Here is a 20,265-nt window from a genome sequence, read left to right on the forward strand (position 1 = left end):
GGCCTGTTGCTCCAGATGATCAATTTGTCAATTTTGGGGGTAACATAACTCTGTTTGTGCAAGCTTCAAACTCATACACCACCAGTCCACACCCAGATCCCCCAAGGGTGAAGGGATACACTGCAAAAGACAAAAATGACTTGGTATCTGCCTAGATTTCAGCAATTACCGTATATACTCGCATATAAGCCGACTCGCATATAAGCCGACCCCCCAACATTTACCCCAGAAACCAGGAAAAAATGACTGACTTGCATATAAGCAGAGGATAAGAAATGTAGCAGCTCCTGAGGCTTCCCCTCCCAACCCCCTCTTCGCTTTTCTTTGCTTCAACACTTGTAAGCGCAAATGTTTACTTTTGTGGTGCTGAGAGAAGCAACACAAGTGAGTTGTGTAGCAAATCCCTCCTGCCTACACTCATACCATCAGTACCAAGTCCATTCATACCACTCATTAATTAGCATATAGAGTCCTGCTAAAGCACACTAGTATGAGAGTATGGGAGCCACCCTGCTCTGCATGGAAGGACATGTTCTATGAAAAACCCATCCACATTTTGCTGTGGAACAGTGTGATTAGTAGTTACCCCCTACCCCAAGAAAAAGAGCTGAATTATTAAACAATCACAGTTTTGAAAAAGTGTACTCTTCCAGATTAAAACAAACCACTGTACATACCTTTCCTCACAGAATGCAGTGGATTGGTGAGTTCAACAGTGCATACTGATGATGTGCCTGCAGCGACGGTTTTCTAGTGATCGGGGCCGAAGAGGAGCACACAGAGAACATCTGATGACAGATCCCATGCCCGGGGAGAGCAGATCAGCTGCTGTGTGATACAGAGCGAGCCTGCAGTGCAAGATGCTTCCAACTGATCGGGGCTGCACAGAGTTCAGCTGATGAGAGGGAGCGATTACATGCCCGGGGTTGTGCGGATTAGCGGCAAACGGATGCCCGGGGAGATCAAAGCAAGAGCAATGATTGGCCACCCAGAGAGTCACAGCAGGAGCGCTCCTCCATGTACATAATCTCGCGCTTCCTGCTGTCTCTGCACCTTGCGACCCCATTGGCTATACCCAGACAGGAAGTGACTACAGTGTGGCCCTCCTTGATAAGAAATTCCAACTATAAAACACTTTCCTAGCAGAAAATGGCTTCTGAGAGCAGGAAAGAGATAACAAGGGTCAATAGTTCATATATTTTGGCTCTAGCATACTTCAATGAATGTGTCATTGTGCAAAAACAATAATACAGTTAAAACGTAAAAAGTAGATTTAAGCATAAAATAAAACTGTGGAATATTTTAAAAAGTCATTTTTAGGAGAAGGAAGATAGATACAGTCGTTTATTTCATTAGTTGATTTTCGCTTCGGGTGTCCTTTAAATCCAGGTGGAGGCCATCATTTTTGTCTAAAGCTACGTGCTCGATGGGTCCAGCGACGTCTCCTTGACGACGATCGTTAAGCGACCCTTCTTCCTGCTTCTGAAGGAGGATGAGTTTCACTGCTGGCTTGCCACTATGTAGGAATTTTTAATTAAAGTGACCCTTTGACTTTTCATGTCAAAACACTCTCTTTGTCTAGATTTAAGGATGTGTTGATAAACTGGTAAACGACGAAAAGGCATCATGCTGCCCACAGCTGTTTTTATAGCAACAAACAGTTTTCTCTTCTGTACCCGATTAGACTGGGTACGACCGGTAAAAATGTTTGCCTCGCTTCATTATAACTATAAAAAGTACAGTACCAGTATTCTACAAAAAGACAGAGTGCTGTGACACAAGAAAAGCTACTAAGCTGAACAAACCACTTGTGTTTTACACAACAAAGTTTTCTTCAATGTGTGTGAAAAAAGTAAAAGGTTTATTTTTATATGCAATAACTAGACACTACATGTGTGCACAATTTCACCAGTGAAAAGATTAAGGATTCTGTTCAGACCGTTAGCTAGTTGTCACCGCTGTTAAGTGTGAGCTTTGTCGTTTCCTGTGTCACATTTGTCACAGGTGTTAGAGACACTGAAGCGAAAAAAAAAATATGATATAGTGAATTGGTTGTGTACTTTGAATAATTACTAGAAGATTAGCAGCAAAGAAAATATTCTCATACTTTTATTTTCAGGTATATAGTGTTTTTTCTAACATTGCATCATTCTATAATATGTGCAGATTACACAACACTCAGCATTCAAAATGAGTCTTTCAGAGCAGTCTGTGAAGTAATGACCTCTCCTCTAGCAGAGAAAAAGTAAACAGTTCACTTACAGTTGAGATAATAAAAGTCAGATAACAGCCCTCTCCACCACTAAGACTTAAGCTGGCCACTAACGGTCCAATTTCTAGCGAAAAATCGTTCGATCGATCAGAAATTCTGATCGGACGAAAAATCGTTCACTACACCATCAACTAACCAATCCTTGCTTCCTATCTATTACGACCACCAAGAAAATCCAAATTTTCGTTCGACGAAAATTCATTCGGGCGACATTTTTTTTCACTCGTTCATAATCGGTTGTGTCCACCAATGGAGATTATTTACAACCAATCCGATCAGAATTTCTGATCGCTCAAACGATTTTTCGCTAGAAATTGGACCGTTAGTGGCCAGCTTTAGTCAGAGAGTTAATGGCTTGTTTGCATAGAGATAACAACTGGAGTTTCTTAACTCTTCCTGTACTGGAAACAATTAGACTGATGTATCTGATCTTAATGTTTTATTTCTTAGCTGTACTACACATACAAATCATAATATCATAATTTTTTTTCCGCTTCAGTGTCTCTTTAAGTGTTCCTAAAAGTCTACTTGTATATAAAATAATACATCAATGGGAACTGTAATGTCATATCTTCCAAATAACTGTTCCTATTTGTGCAGTCCCCCTGTAATTTTCCCTTTGTCTGCTGTCCACTTTTGAGTCCTCCTGTTTCTACATAAATCCATGTATTTGCTAAAACATTTTTTAGTTGTGTTGAATTTAATGTACAACCTCTAAATTACTGACTTGGTTATTTGTGGAAGGGCTGTGCCTAGGGGTGTCATTTGGCATGACTGTAGGTGTGGTATGGGAGTGTGACTGGTGGTGTAACTACTGTGGCATGGAGTGCCTGGGTGTGACATGGAGTATTACTGGATGTGTGTCAGTACTGACCCTGGGTGTGGCATGGAGTATCACTGGATGTGTTTCAGTACTGTCCCTGGGTGTGGCATGGGAGGAATGGTGGTTCTTTGTCTGGGGGTTGCATGGAGTGTGATAGGAAGTTTGGCAGTACTGTGCCTTAGGGTAGCATAGGTAGTGACAGGAAGTGTAGCATTACTGTTCTTCGGGTTGTGGCAGTACTGTGTCTGGGGTAGCATGGGTTGTGACTGGAGATATAGCAGTACTGGGCCTGAGGCTGTGGCATGCGGTTTTACTGGGTGTGTGGCAGTACTGGGCCTGGTGGTGGCATGGTGTGACTGGAGGTGTCGCAGTACTGTGTCAGCATGGGGTGTGACTGGAAGTGTGGTTGTACTGTGTCTGAGGCTGTGGCATGCGGTGCTACTAGAAGTGCGGCAGTGCTGTGCCTGGAGGTGTGACAGTACTGTGTCTGGGGCAGCATGGGTTGTAACTGAAAGTGTGGTTGTATTTTGCCTGGAGGTTTTTTACTACTGAGGCTGGAGGTGGAATGGGGTGTTACTGGAAATATAGCAGAACTGTGCCTGGGGTTGTGGCATGGGGTGTGACTGGAGCTGTGGAAGTGCCTAGGGTGTAACTGGAAGTGGCATGGTGTGACTGGAGGTGTGTTCAGTGCCTGGGTGCAGGGCTGGAGCTACCATATGAACAAAAAATGGGCAATTGCCCCAGGGCCCCAGAGCCTGTAGGGACCCCCAAGGTGTCCCTCCCCATCTTAGCTGTTGCTCCCCAGGAACTCTGCAGAGTATTTCTAATGTTACCCACCAAACAGGGGACCCTCCATTGCTTCAGACATCAGGGGTTCCCATTCCTCAGCCCTCCTATTACAAGACACAAAGGAAATCAAACAAAACAAAGAAACGAAAACAAAAAAGAAACGTGTCAGACGAGCAGGGTGCAAGCATAGAAAGTCGAATAACAAGGTAGTTTCTAGCTTAGAGTCCACCACCAGCAATGTGGTGAACCTTTCTGGTTATACTCTTTCCCTAGATCAGGTCAGACTATTGTCCAGAGGTTTATCCTTTGCCCCCTCGAATCATTTTGATCTATTTCGGACAATCCTGGATCTCAATAAATTTGTGAGAAACTTGGTAGTAAAAAAACATTTTTTTTGAAGATCCTTCTGAAATGGCTGAATCCTGTGCGCCATTGTCCTTGTCACAGAATCAAATTGAGGATGTTCCCTCTTTCTGTGACATTAGGAATCTTTTGGCGCTTCAGGCTTTGGATGACAGGGGTTTGATTGGAGTGGACATAGATCAGGTGATACCCATTAAGGTTTCTAATCCTTCATTCTATCCAGTCAATGCAAGGTCTCCTGAGATTGACACTTTTTAAGACCTTGTAGAGAAGGAGCTTAACGATTTATCAAGGTTGTCCAGGGCACCTTCGGACCTCTCGGCCTCCGAGCGGCAAGCTCTGAATTGTTTACAGAGCAATACTGACCTTGTCATCCGCTCGGCGGACAAGGGGGGAGCGGTTGTTGTCCTGGACACCGCAGACTACCGGTCAGAGGCCTTGAGGCAGTTGGGAGATGCGGATGTGTATTGACCCTTACTCCGAAATCCTACTTTGGACTTCCTCAGTGATCTTCGGGGGCTTTTGGAATTGGGACAAAATATGGGTGTTATTACTAAAAGTATGTCGGAATTTCGATGCCCATTACATCCCATTGTCCCTGTCTTCCATCACCTCCTGAAGATACACAAGCTGGGCGCTCCCCCACGGGGCCGACCCATTGTTGCGGGTATTGGCTCCGTGGGCGAGCGCCTGGGTGAGTGGGTCGATTCGCATCTGCAGCCCCTTGTCTTGAGATTGCCTGGATATTTACAGGACACGTGCCACGTTCTGTCCAGTTTTGCAGATTTTGTGTGGGAGGAGCATTTTCATTGGGTGACTTTGGATGTCGCCTCTTTATATTCCTCCATCCCGCACAGACTTGCTTTAAAGAGTAACTGTTAGCCCCAAAAATCTAATTTAAATCTCTATTGCAATGTTTTAATTACTTTGTAAGGGAGCCAAAAAGGCAATGCAGAAGTTAAAAAGCAATCTAATTTTTTTACTGTGTAGCCTTTTCCCCAGGACGCAAAGCCACATAACAGATACTGCAGAGCATGCAGAGCATGCCCATGTCTGCCCGACCCCCCTCTCCCCCCCAGGACCAGGTGCCGATGTCTGCCCGACCCCCTCTCCCCCCCCCAGGACCAGGTGCCGATGTCTGCCCGCTCCCCCTCCCCCAACCCGCGCCCCCCCCCCCCAAGAGCCGATGTCTGTCCGACCCCCCAGGACCAGGTGCCGATATCTTCTCACCCCAAACAGCTGACACGGAGAGAGAGCGGGAGCGGAGTACATCTACACACTTCCAGCGCCGCCACCGCAGAGCAGCCGCCGCCTTGCATCTCTCTCCTGCTCGTGATTCTCTCACATGTGACTCGGCGGCGGCTGCTCTGCGGTGGCGGCGCTGGAAGTGTGTAGATGTACCCCGCTCCCGCTCTCTCTCCATGTCAGCTGTTTGGGGTGAGAAGATATCGGCACCTGGTCCTGGGGGGTCGGACAGACATCGGCTATTGGGGGGGGGGGGGGAGCGGACAGACATCGGCACCTGGTCCTGGGGGGGGGAGAGGGGGTCGGGCAGACATCGCCACCTGGTCCTGGGGGTGAGAGGGGGGTCGGGCAGACATGGGCATACTCTGCATCCTCTGAAGTATCTGTTATGCGGCTTTGCGTCCTCCTTAGGAGCTGGGGGAAAAGGCTACACAGTAAAAAAATTAGATTGCTTTTTAACTTCTGCATTGCCTTTTTGGCTCCCTTACAAAGTAATTAAAACATTGCAATAGAGATTTAAATTTGATTTTTGGGGCTAACAGTTACTCTTTAAAGGCCCTTGACTTCCATCTTGTGAAATACTCAACCTTTGAGACTCCCTTGCAATCTTACCTCATGAAGGCCGTGGAGTACCTCCTCACACTCAATTATTTTATGTTTGATTCGGGGTTCTACCTCCAGGGTAGCGGAGCTTCTATAAGGGCTACGTTTTTCCCCTCCCTGGCCAACCTATACATGGGCTGGTGGGAGGAGCTCCGCATCTTTGGAGATGAGAACCCATTTGCCTCCCATATCATTTGGTATGGCAGGTTTATAGATGATTTGCTTTTGGTGTGGGGGGGTCCTCCCGGCCTTCTAAGTGACTTTCTGACCTATGTCAATTGTAACGAACTTAATTTGAATTTTACTATGAGCCATCATAATACAAACATTGACTATCTGGACCTGACTTTGACTGGTGACACTTCACTTCACCGAGTTTCCACCACGACTTACCGCAAACCCACAGCAGGAAATTCCATACTCCTTGCAAGCTCCTGTCATCCCAGACACACTATCAATGCCATCCCCACAGGGGAATTTACTCGTGCAGCCCGTAACTGTTCTAACCCAGTGGAATTGGAGCAAGAATGCAATTCAGTTGAGGATAGACTAAAACAAAGAGGGTATACTAAAAAACAGCTAGCTTGGGGACGTCTCAGGGGCACTAGGAAACCACGGAGTGAACTTCTACAAACTAGAAAACGCAGTGGGGACCGAGACGACAGGGTGACTTTTGTAACAGAATATAGCCTTGAATTCAACAGGATCACAAACATTGTTAAGAAATATCTTCCAGTGTTGAATTCCGATATCAGGCTCAAGACAATATTAAAGAAGGGGTGCCGCTTCTCTGCCAGAAGGGCACGCACTTTGGGATCTATCCTTTCGCCGAGCTGTTTTCAGTCTCCCCTTTCGTCTCGTACCCCCACCTGGTTAGCAACAGTGGGATCTTATCCCTGTGGGTTCTCCACCTGTAAATACTGCCATTGTCATAAAAGGGTATGGTCCATATTTTCTTTTGCGACTGGTAGCAGTCTCCCCATTAAACATTATGTAAACTGCGACACGAGGTGCGTCATTTATGTAATTTCTTGCACCTTATGCCGCTTACAGTATGTGGGGTGCACCACTCGCAATTTGAGAGCCCGCATTGCTGATCATTACTGTGCTACTAAATGGAAAACTTTCAAAAAATCGTCAGTCTCCAAACATTTTGAAAACGTTCATAAGGGCAATCTCTCTTCTTTCGTTTTTCAAGGTGTGGAACGAATAGTGAGTCCTAAGAGAGGTGGCGATACCTATAAATTACTTTTGAGGCGAGAAGCATATTGGATCCATAAGATGGACACTCGCACTCCGAGGGGTCTCAATACACACTGGGATCTAAATTTAGTTTATGATTGCTAATTCTGCCTCCTCCCTTTTTACCCCTGCCATACAGGATTCTAGTGTGTCTCTCTTCTTCCCCCCCCCCCCCCCCCCCCTTTTCCCTAGATAGTTTGCCATCCGTTACTTGAAGCTATAATGTTCCTTCCAGTGGTGACTTTTTACATTACTTTTAATCTATTTCATTATCGTTATTAATGATAACATATTATCTATTTCATTATTGTCATTAGTGATAACATTTTGTCATATACTCTTATATTGTGTGTATTTGTAATGTCTCCTTTAAGGTGATGGCTGATTGAGGTATAGGGTGGAGCCTGTTGCTCTCCCACCTACTTAAAGCCCTCCCCTTGCAGGTTCACTTTTAACTATGACTAGGGGCAGATTGTAAGCCCGACACGCGTTAGTTGAACCTTGTGGTTTTATGCACTTGTCATGTGGAATTCCTGAATAAAGAATACCAGCTTTTTTCAACCAATGGTCGGTTTGCGGATCCTTCTGTGTATACCATAGGAAAAAATGGGCAATTGCCCCAGGGCCCCAGAGCCTGTAGGGGCCCCCAAGGTGTCCCTCCCCATCTTAGCTGTTGCTCCCCAGGAACTCTGCAGAGTATTTGTCAGAGTAGCGTCTCATCTGTGCTGGCGGGCAGGTGAGACACTACACTGACATAGACACTGCAGAGGTCCTAGGGAGCACAGTTACGTGTGTGGGAGGTGATTGGGGGAGGGTCAGCAGCCAGCTCAGGGGCCCAGGAGGGAAATTTGGCTTCAACAAAGGGACCCTAATGACGCTTTTTGGTTGGGGTGGTGTCTTTTGGGGGGGGCCCCCAGGCTAATTTTGCCCTAGGGCCCAATTGCTACTTGAACCGGCCTTGCCTGGGTGAGGCATTAAGTTTTACTGGATGTGTAGCAGTACTGTGCTTGGGTGTGTCTGGAGGTGTGGCACTACTGTACCTGGGGGTGGCATGCGATTTGACTGGAGATGTGGCAGTACATTGCCTGGGGTGGCATGGGGTGTAAGTGGAGGTGTGACATAGGGTGTGACTGAAGGTGTGTCCGTGCTGTGACTGGAGGTGTGTGCAGTGCCTGAGTGTGGCATTAAGTATTACTGAATGTGTAGTAGTACTGTGCCTAGGAGTAGCATTGGGTGTGATTAGAGGTGTGGCAGTACTGTTACTGGGTATGGCATGGAATTTGACTGGAGGTGTGGCATGAGGTATGACTGGATGTGTGGCGGTACTGTGCCTGGGGATGTGGCATGGGGTGTGACTGGAGGTGTGGCAGTACTATGGCTAGGGATGGCATGGGATTTGATTGGAGGTGTGGCATGAGGTGTGACTGGATGTGTGGCAGTACTGTGCCTGGGGATGTGGCATGGGGTGTGACTGGAGGTGTGGCAGTACTATGGCTAGGGATGGCATGGGATGTGATTGGAGGTGTGGCATGAGGTGTGACTGGATGTGTGGCAGTACTGTGCCTGGGGATGTGGCATGGGGTGTGACTGGAGGTGTGGCAGTACTATGGCTAGGGATGGCATGGGATGTGATTGGAGGTGTGGCATGAGGTGTGACTGGATGTGTGGCAGTACTGTGCCTGGGGATGTGGCATGGGGTGTGACTGGAGGTGTGGCAGTACTATGGCTAGGGATGGCATGGGATGTGATTGGAGGTGTGGCATGAGGTGTGACTGGATGTGTGGCAGTACTGTGCCTGGGGATGTGGCATGGGGTGTGACTGGAGGTGTGGCAGTACTATGGCTAGGGATGGCATGGGATGTGACTGGAGGTGTGGCATGAGGTATGACTGGAAGTGTGGCAATATTGTCCCTGGGGGTGTAGCATGGGATGTGACTGGAGATTTGGCAGTACTGTGGCTAGGGATGGCATGGGATATGTCTGGAGGTGTGGCAGTACTATGGCTAGGGATGGCATGGAATGTGACTGGAGGTGTGGCATGAGGTATGACTGGATGTGTGGCAGTATTGTCCCTGGGGGTGTAGCATGGGATGTGACTGGATATTTGGCAGTACTATGGCTAGGGATGGCATGGGATATGTCTGGAGGTGTGGCATTGGGTGCTAGGACAATCCTGTTTATACTTCTAAATTGAATTTAGTGTGCTACAATGCTAACAGAGAATTTGTCTTCCAGATTGTCTCGGGACAGAATGTCTGCCCAAGTAACAGTACAGGAAGTCCTTGCATTGAGATTGATGTGCTTGGCATGTCGGTGGACAGCTGTCACTTCCGAACTAAACCCATCCATCGGAACACTTTAAATCCCATGTGGAATGAGCAGTTTATGTTTCGGGTTTACTTTGAGGACCTGGTGTTTCTGCGCTTTGCTGTGGTAGAGAACAACAGCTCTGCTGTAACGGCCCAAAGAGTCATTCCTCTCAAAGTCTTAAAAAGAGGTAACTTTGCTTTCTTCAGGGTGATCAACAATTGTATTAGTAACAACATCTGGAGATCTATAAACAGGGTAAAAGCATTCAGCCTATCTTACATGTGGATGTCCATAGAATCTTAGAGTCCTGAGGTTTTCTGCATGTTATGGTTGCAGTTGGCTTAATTGAAAAGAATAAGGAATGGTACATGCATGTGCTGGTTTCCCTGTTCATTGCTGAGGGATCAGACTGACGGTGCCCTGCATTATTTATGGAAACAATCGACCTGTGACCGTGCAGAACAGTGCCTAACAACAAGTATCTATTTTTAATTGTGGGCTTTCATGCATGGGCAGTGGGTCAAAAGTAGGAAAATCAGATGATAGTAAAGTTGAAAGAAAAAAAAAAAAATTAGCAACCCATTTCTCCATAGCCCCTTATCCAACCATGCAGGTTAGATGGCCAGGACTAGTCTGTAAGTGTGTTGCCTTACCTCCTGAACCACAAAGAAACCACGTATCTTCAACATTGGGGTAGGTGCCAATTGTTATGGACCGCTGTTTTTTTTAGCCATGTCTGTGTTCCCCAAATTTTTCAAAACAATAATAAAAAGGTTGCAGTTGCATTTTCCTGCCAGGTTGCAGTTGCATTTTCCTGCCAGGTTGCAGTTGCCTTTTCCTGACGGGTTTCAGTTGCCTTTTCCTGACGGGTTTCAGTTGCCTTTTCCTGACTGGTTTCAGTTGCCTTTTCCTGACGGGTTTCAGTTGCCTTTTCCTGACGGGTTTCATGCATTTTCCTGACATGTTGCAGTTTCTGACCTAAACTGTTTGAATAGCAGTATTGCCAGATCTTTGCTGGTGACCCTTACATCGCACCACAAAGAAGACGGTTAGCAGTGTGAAATAGGCCTGAAGCAATGTTGCAGGTTGTGCATGTGCTAGTAGTAAATGCGCGAGTAGGAATTTTTTCCCTGTTCACAGGCGATTGCCATTTAATGCAACAATTATATGCGCTTGCTGCAGTGCTTCCAATTAAGGTTCTAAAGGAATGTATAAAAAACCAAGCGCAAAGGAGGGTAAAGGCACAGTAGAAAACAACTGCTCAGCTGCGTGTTACAAGGGGGAATCCCTCCACCCCTCAAGAATAAAAAATAGAATTTAAACACTGATAACACGCGCTAGATAATCCCCAAAAATGTGGTTTATTAGTATCAATCTAAAAACACTCCGCTACAAACATGAATCTTCAGCAACACCCTATGGAACAATCACTCCTTCACACCACACACACACTTAGAAGGGCCCTTCTATAATAAATAAAAACTGGCTGTAAAATTTATGCAATACAAAAATGTAACAATGAAAAGCTTATCTCACTAGCAGGAATGTCCTTTTAACCGTGCTGGCGATGACAGTAACAGTTTCCTTGCCAAAGACAGGTTCCCATCCAGCCACTATATGAACAGTATATGCTCCAATTTGAAAGCAATGGTGTACAAACAGTTCCTTGCAAAAATATTGGTTGCATGCACAGCGCTTTCAAAATTGTTAATACTTAAGCGGACTAAATAGAACTCACGTATTCCTGCATATGTACGTCCGCACAGATCACAGGTAAGGATTGTGCTCTTCTGTTCTCCTCATGAGTCGTGATAGTAATGACGGCAACTCCAGATTCCAGCTCCACGCCAGCGGACTCGTACAGGGCGCGTCACTTCCGCCAGTAAGGTTCAGCGGGCTGCTCTCAGTACTTCCGCCCGGCTGGGCTACACTGGGCTTAGCTGCAAACGGTGACGTCACCTCAAGATCTTAGAACTTCGCATACGAGCAGCAGCTGCGCGCATTGACTGCAAGCCCAGTTCAAGTCTTGTAATTGCGTTGCCCACAAGTCACAGCAATGTCTCTCCACCTCAACGCGTTTCAGCCAAACGCGTTGAGGTGGAGAGACATTGCTGTGACTTGTGGGCAACGCAATTACAAGACTTGAACTGGGCTTGCAGTCAATGCGCGCAGCTGCTGCCCGTATGCGAAGTTCTAAGATCTTGAGGTGACGTCACCATTTGCAGCTAAGCCCAGTGTAGCCCAGCCGGGCGGAAGTACTGAGAGCAGCCCGCTGAACCTTACTGGCGGAAGTGACGCGCCCTGTACGAGTCCGCTGGCGTGGAGCTGGAATCTGGAGTTGCCGTCATTACTATCACGACTCATGAGGAGAACAGAGGAGCACAATCCTTACCTGTGATCTGTGCGGACGTACATATGCAGGAATACGTGAGTTCTATTTAGTCCGCTTAAGTATTAACAATTTTGAAAGCGCTGTGCATGCAACCAATATTTTTGCAAGGAACTGTTTGTACACCATTGCTTTCAAATTGGAGCATATACTGTTCATATAGTGGCTGGATGGGAACCTGTCTTTGGCAAGGAAACTGTTACTGTCATCGCCAGCACGGTTAAAAGGACATTCCTGCTAGTGAGATAAGCTTTTCATTTATACATTTTTGTATTGCATAAATTTTACAGCCAGTTTTTATTTATTATAGAAGGGCCCTTCTAAGTGTGTGTGGTGTGAAGGAGTGATTGTTCCATGGGGTGTTGCTGAAGATTCATGTTTGTAGCGGAGTGTTTTTAGATTGATACTAATAAACCAAATTTTTGGGGATTATCTAGCGCGTGTTATCAGTGTTTAAATTCAATTAAGGTTCTAACCAATTCCCTACTGCTAAAGACATTATGGGAGAGAACGGTTTTCCTCACCAACCCGCTTTCATAAAAATGTTGTCTTGGGCTATGATATGGACAGAAGGCTGTATGTAGAATAGGAGGAATAGTTCTATCACAAAAATACATCTAAAAAGAAAACATAATGATTAAGACTCTTGCAGGGATTGAATAAAACCTAATAAACACCTTGTCACTGTAATAAACTTTTGTTTTTTTGTCTTTTTATTACATGATGTAACTGAAGGCTACAGACACGTGCAGCTTCATAATCTACATAATGAGACTTTGGAAATCTCCACCTTATTCATTCATAGCAGAAGGATGGAAGATATCCCTACTGGTACTGCATTGCCCGCCTCTTTGGTAAGTCATTGGCAGAAAATAATAGTGCTAATAATAATATAAATGAAAGTTGCCAGCATAGAACACTAAAAATACAAATGTGTATTCCAATGTTTGTCTAGAACAGAATAAATATGGATACAATATCACCAAAGCATAGCGTATAGTTTATTTACATCTCTCACAACACTGAGAATGATGCTTATTTGGGAGCAGGCAGTGTGGTGTATTAGAAAACTCCAATATTAATACCAAAGGGCAGTAAAGATGATAAAACGCAATGATTTTGCAATATGTATTCAGAGGGGAAAAAACAGAAACAACCACCTCAGTGAATCCTTATTGCGTTCCTCAATACATTCTCCCGCTTCTCCCTGCAGGCACTGCTGTAGGATGGAAATTTTGCTCTCCTACTTTACATGCTACATTATCAGCTATAACGTTCTGTATAATAAAACACACTTATTTGTTGTTTTTATGATTCTGATTTCACGCAAGACAGCAGATGCAATACTTTTGCTGTTTGGTACGATGCATTGTAAAACACATTTTTTTCGCAGGTTTTTAAAACTAAGGGCATACGGCAGAAACGCTTAGATGAATAATCATATTTAATTCTTCGGTGGTTCTAAATAGACTTGCAAATTCTGGTCCTGCCAGCGTGTGCCCAACATGAAGCATGTACCAGTTCACAGCGGTTATTTATAGCAAATAAAGCCCTTGCCATAGAGACGGTCTGTTGTGCTTTGTTGTCAATGGCTCCAGCGTGCTGCCCGCTTTTCACAGAGATCAGCAGAAACTGTAATTTACAGCACCTGGAGGGCGGTGGGGATTGCCGGAGGTGCTGATAACCTTGTGTTTCTGCCTGCCCATACCTGGCACATACTGTATAATCACGGTCTGTCTCCCTGTATCTGGGGCACTCTTAGGTTTTGGTCTTTTAGTAGTGTGATTTTTTTTTTTCTTCAATTCAGTATAAAATGTCCTGCTTCTAATGTTTCATTTCTTTTTTTTTTTTTTTTTTTACCATATATTCAATTTATAGACTGGCATTTTATTTTAATTTTTATTGTATGTGTATAGATATACATACATATGTGTGTGTGTATATGTGTGTATGTATATGTGTGTATGTATATGTGTGTGTGTATATATATATATATATATATATATATATATATATATATATATATATATATATATATATATATATATATATATATATATATATATATATATATATAAATAATATTTTTATTGTAGGATTCTATTTTTTCATAAAAAAAAAGTTGAAGTAAAAAATAATAAAGCAGAAAATGGCGAGCCAGTCAGTCAGTGTAATTGCACTGCTTTTATTATCATCATGTAATTCCTTTTTATCTTATTTTTAGTTCTGTAGCACCTGCCCTCATCTTAGGTCGCATTCACAGTGAGACGTTGCGGGGCTGCGTTATAAAGTCTTATAACCCAGCTTACCAAACTGCAATGTTAATCCTATGGGACTTTCACAGTGCGACGTTAACCTAATGTTAAAAATGTTGCATTACGGTAACTCACTGCTTGCAATGCGTTACCTCTAAACGCAGACACGCTGTGACATTAATGTCGCATTAAACCTCAACGTCCCACTGTAAATATGCCCTTAGCTTTAAATTTCTGCTGTTTTTTTTGTTTTTGTTTTTTTTCTACAACATGGCCCCTTAATTGGCAACTCTGATTTCCAGGGACAGTCACAGATTTCATTCAATACATAATATGTTGGCATTTTTTACATGGTTTTAAAGACTTTTTAAAATGCAGATAAGTAATTTATAGCTGGCTTTGGCGAAGCTATTGGGATGAGAGGTGAGCGGGCCAGGATGCTTCAGGACTTGAGTAATTAGTTTCCCTCCATAGCCTCAGGATATTTCAACGACTGCAGTTATGGACACAAAATAATGAACGGAAATTATTCCGATATACTAGATAAGAATGAAGGAGGCAAGCAAATGGTGTTTATAAGTTTGCATTTATATTTTAGGTTTGCAAACATAAACGCAGGTTTATTGACGTCATTGGAGTGCCTCCTTTATTATTATGTTTGATACATTTCTGTGGATTGTTGATCCATGGAGGGACTGTGCACCTGTGGATCAGGTGTATGAAGCTAGGAGTAGCTACTCCAGCACACTTGTTGTTATATCCAGATATACTGTATAACACTACTTTTTAACCCTTGAAAATCTTCTGAGAAGTCAGGGGTCGTCTTATACGCCGGGTGTCATTGTTGCCGGGTGATACACCCTATCCTGTTACCGACACTCAGATCTCCCTGCTGAGGAGTGAAGTGGCGCAGGTGCACATGTGCGAGATTTGAGAGGCAGAGGAGGAGGTAAATCGGATACAAGGTGGGCCAGAAGGGTTAAAGAGGCGTGTTTTATGGGAACAGCACAATCTATTCTTCAATACCTCTCTGATAAACAGGTAGACAGGGGGAGCTGACCAATCCACTTAGGGAGAGTTGACCAATCCAACCAGTCAATCGCCTATATACTGTTCATTACTGGGTACCACATACAGTACAGCACCAGCATCTGTTCATACATAGCTTCAGTATATGATGTTTTTTTATTTGGTGTGTGTTATACAGCGAGTATATCCCAAACTATATTTTAACTGGAGAAGTTGGGGGTCATCTTATCCGCCCAGTCGTCTTATACGCCGGAATATACGGTACTATAAAGAACTAAACTAAAAAATAGAATCTGCCCAGCAGACAACAAAGGCACAATAATAACTACCAGTTAACCCACGTTTTTCAAAAGAATTGCAAATCGGCCTATATACTAAATGATGCACCTGCGCATGCACACCAAAATCCCCACCAACAATGCAAATGCCACCTCTGCCCAAAGCCTACTTCTGCCCAAAGACTGCACAGGCACACCAAGGCCTGTGCATGCACACCACAACCACTGCCTACAAGGCGAACCGCATTCTAAATCTTGCATGCACACCAAAGCTTACCTGCACACACTACGACCGCCACACTGCATCCGTGCATAATGTTTATAGTGTACTTAATTTGTAGATGTCTTATTTGTTGGCTTTTATCGATTGCATTATTAGCTGCTTACCTTTTCTTTGTCTCTGTGAGGTCCCATTCATTAGCTCTTCCTACTACTTGCATGTCCATTTACTGGCAGTCGACAGCAATAGATAAACCTCTGAAGCTGCCACCCCTTCATCCCTCACTCCCTAATACAAACTTTATCTTGGATAGCTTGGAAGCTGAAATGTACTGTTCAGAGCCAGAAAAAGTGTCCTGTGCAGAATTTAATTAATACAGACTTGCATTAAAATCCTATATTTTTGCAGGTATTGATTATAAAAGTGTGAGCTTGCCTATCCATTGTTTCCTGCTACATACCTACTGATATCCGTAGGACTAGTCCCAACTGCACAGGCCTGCTTCCTGGGTGTCACCCTGGACTCGGCCCTCTCCTTCAACCCGCACATCCAAACTATTGCTACGGCCTGCAATCTTCATTTACACAACATTTCCAAGATCTTCCCCTTCCTGACACTGGACACTGCCAAACTCCTCATCCATGCCCACCTCATCTTCTACCTGGACCTGTACCACAGCAGACAGAACCAGAAATGGTATGTGGAAGGGTCCATGAGAGAGCATGGATGTGAAGTATATGAGTCCATTGTTCTGTAATGCAATCGGACACAGCGTAAGCAGACCTGGAGAGCTTGGTAGCAAATAATTCTGACCAATGCCATTTCTCTGATTAGGTATTCACGTGTAAGTCTTGTTGACTACTTCCAATAAAAGTTTCAGTTAGAGCAGGGGTGTCAAACTCAGTTACAAAGTGGGCCGAAATTGAGTTCTGGGACCAAGTCACGGGCCAACTTCAATGTCTAGTGGCCACCTCTCTCCCTTATAAAGTTCACTGGTGTCTAATAGCCCCTCTCCAGCCCCTATACAGTTCCTTGATGTTTAGTGGTCCTCCCTCCCTCATCTATACAATTTCCTATTTTTAGTGGTCCTCCTTCCCCTTTACAGTTTTTTGGTGTCTAGTGGCCCCCTCCTTCCCCCTATACAGTTCCCTGGTATCTAGTGCTTTCCTCCTCCTCCTCCTCATATGGCTTCCCTTGTGATCTAGGGTATACGCATCAGTATAGCTTCTCTGGTGATCTAAAGTGGGCCAAACATAATGCAAAGTGAAGAAACCACTCGAGGGCCAAATCTGATGGCTCCGAGGGCCAGATTAGGCCCACGGGCCTGAGTTTGACATCTAGAAGTTAGAGCGACACATATCATTTTTGAGTACAATTTGTTACACAAAATACAATGGTTTTACAGTCAACTATAATAGAAGATTAGCTGCCTGGGGAGTAGATGGATCTGTATGCGGTACTACACTATGCATATTGTTTTGAATCTGGATGACACTATATATTGGCTAACTCAGAGGTATAGAAAAAAAAAAGGAGGCTTTCGGCCGTAAACTTACATTTTTAAACCTTTGGGTTAGCCAATAACTGGTATCATTATGATTCAAAATGTCTTGCTTTTACTGATGGCTAACATGGTACAATTCTCTATACACAGCACCAGATGCAATGCATTTAAATACTTTATGTGCTCCAGTTACTACAGTGCCTTTTCTCATTAGAAATGGCAAAATCCAGTGCAACACCAATCTATGAACTTGCCCTCTGAGACATAAGGGCACTGTGTTTGCATTAAAATGTTGCATTATTAGGCAATGTAATGTTTATAATGTGAATGAAGACTTAACGTATACCGGTAAGTCAAACTTGTAGGGTTTTGCATAATATCGATTTGAAGATTCATCACACCACAATTCAAAGATTTACCATTCATCTGCTATTCAGTCATCCTATCCAAAGTGACCTTTTTCTTTTAGTATCTTATTAAACTATGAAATCTCATAATTTGTTATCCATTTAAGTTTTTTAGCTCGGACGAAAGAAGAGCAATGTCTTCATTCAAAGTAAGCGTACACGGACTTCCCGGGCCTGAACCCTTCACAGTGTTCACTGTCAGCACTGGGACAACTGCAAAACAACTGCTGCACAAAGTAAGGTCATATTGCACATTGCCTTATTGGAATAAAGTACTGTAATATTCATATGCATGGAAGTGAGATTTACATGGTTTCATTTCAGTTGCAGCCTGATTGAGTGCTGCCAATCTTTCCCCTGTTCTTTAGAAAATGTGTAGACCATTTATGGCTAGCAGCCTCAGGTTCATACTATAATTTAACTGTTAGCTAGTGGTTAGGTCTCTTCTGAGAGGGCACGTCACCGTCGTGGAACAGGCTGTCCTTGAAGCCAGCGTCCACCTTTGCTGCATTTGTTGCTTTGAATGCAAGTTGTGTAATCTGCCCGTGTGTGGGCTCTGTACATCTATGCAGCTGGTCCACTTGGGTGCAGCCTGTATTTGGAAGCGCTGCCATATCTTCTGTTGAGATTTATGTTGTTTATGATAGAGCACTCCTAGCAGGAGTACGTGGATTTCTGTGAGAAAAAAAAAGGTACTCACTCACCATTCATGTTCACAACTGCTGTTGCACACTGAGCATGCTACACAAAACCCAGATAGTGCATGGTGACCCAGAACTACTAGGAAAGTATAAGGAGCTAAAAGAGACCAAAACTCCCTCTTAATAAAAAGCAATGCTCAGTATAATTTGCTGCTGGTTCTGGGTCACCACGAGCTATCTGGGTATTCTGTGGTACTGGACAAAGACATATCACATGATGAGGACCAGAAAGTCTGAAACAGGCTATATGTATATTGGGTTAATGTGACTCTGTAAAATATATATGCTATAGGCTTGCTATACACCATTGGTTTAGGATGTGAGCCAGGCGTCAGGGGCATAAGGAGATCATTTGCATATTCAGGAGTAATGCATCATGGGAAACCACAGTTGCTCACTTGAAGCTGAATTATTGCAAATACCTTCTATGTTAAGAAGCCAAATTATGCTCAACTAAGCATGCTTTGAGCCAGTGATCAGGCCTTTTTTGGGGGGTATCTTTTATATCCTATTATTACCAGGTGTGATGTATAGAGGGAATAGACTATGTCAAGGCCAATCCTGGGGAAGACAGACACCGAGGATGGTAGGAGAGGATGAGGCACCACAACAGGACAACTTGAGTTTACAATTTTATCCCAATACATTGAGTAATCAATTTAAATGCAGTGCATTAAAGAGAATCTGAAGCGAGTATAAAACTCGCTTCTTCTCTTATATTCAGCAGGGGCATGTGTGCCCCTGCTAAACCGCCGCTATCCCGCCGCACAACGGGGGTCCAAATCCCCTCCGTCCTCGCCGGGGATCGCTCCCTGGTGAGGCAGGGCTAATGGCCGCAGCCCTGCCCCACACGCGTCTGTCAGCGCGTATCTCCACCTCTCCCCCGCCCCTCTCCCTCTTCCTTCACTGAGAGGGGCGGGGAGAGGCGGAGATTCGCCGCTGATAGACAGCGCTGAGAGGCAGGGCTGCGTCTATTAGCCCTGCCTCTAGGAGTAGCAAAATCAATGACTAAGTTGGTCGTAGATTTTGCGGGGGGGATTTGGGGGGTAAGGGACCCCCGTTCTCCTGCGGGATAGCGGCGGTTTAGCAGGGGCACACATGCACCTGCTTAATATAAGAGAAGAAGCGAGTTTTTTACTTGCTTCGGTGTCTCTTTAACAAATGTATTTAGATGTGTACAGCTGTAGCACTGTTTATACTGTATTATTATTAGGAATATTGTTCACAGGGATTGTTTTTGGTGAGGAATGGTCGATATCCTTTGAATTTTAAAAACATCTTAACAGAACCTTAACCCACTGATCGGATAGGCATGGAGAAAACTGTGAAGGGCAATGTCCGAAATCTAATAGTGCAAACTGTTTCCTGTAGCAGTGTGTGGTCATTGATCAGGTCAGGAATAGGGGGTTGCCTAGTCACTTGCAGAGGCTGTGGTTGGTAGTTTATAGCGGACAGTTTCATTTGAGGGTAACAGGAGGAAATTGTCAATATATAATAACCAGTGCCATCAATTAGGGGTTGACTAAATTACAAAAACAGCTTTATTGTGAATATAAACCAACTAAGACCAACCTAAAAAAAAAATTAATTTAAAAAGGCCTGCCTTGGAGGGCTCTTACATTCATCCCATACCACGCATGCTCACCCACTCTGGTCCCACCTGTTTCCAGGGTCTTCAGAGAGGGGAAACATGCATAAAGGCAATCAGACGATATAGTCATAAAGGCATAAAGACGAATCAGAGATACTGGCCACATCTGATACTCCGATCAGCGATTCAACACTTCTGTGGCTGAAACCAATGAGATCCCTTACAGGCAGCTGCGGGACTTGAC

At 44.4% G+C, this 20,265-nt stretch overlaps 1 protein-coding gene and 1 long non-coding RNA gene across 2 annotated transcripts in view; one reads left to right on the forward strand and one right to left on the reverse strand.

Moving 5' to 3' along the window:
* The window catches only part of PLCE1 (phospholipase C epsilon 1), a 465,913-nt gene that overhangs the window by 414,458 nt on the left and 31,190 nt on the right, over positions 1 to 20,265 (forward strand). The window contains 3 exon segments of the mRNA XM_068255587.1: positions 9,573 to 9,834; positions 12,772 to 12,890; positions 17,837 to 17,965. Coding sequence (XP_068111688.1) covers positions 9,573 to 9,834; positions 12,772 to 12,890; positions 17,837 to 17,965 — 510 coding nt within the window.
* Positions 1 to 20,265, reverse strand: part of LOC137534192 (uncharacterized) — a 55,972-nt gene that overhangs the window by 20,734 nt on the left and 14,973 nt on the right. The window lies entirely within an intron of this gene.

The sequence above is a fragment of the Hyperolius riggenbachi genome, chromosome 10 (assembly GCF_040937935.1).
Source record: "Hyperolius riggenbachi isolate aHypRig1 chromosome 10, aHypRig1.pri, whole genome shotgun sequence".
Classification (NCBI taxonomy): domain Eukaryota; kingdom Metazoa; phylum Chordata; class Amphibia; order Anura; family Hyperoliidae; genus Hyperolius; species Hyperolius riggenbachi.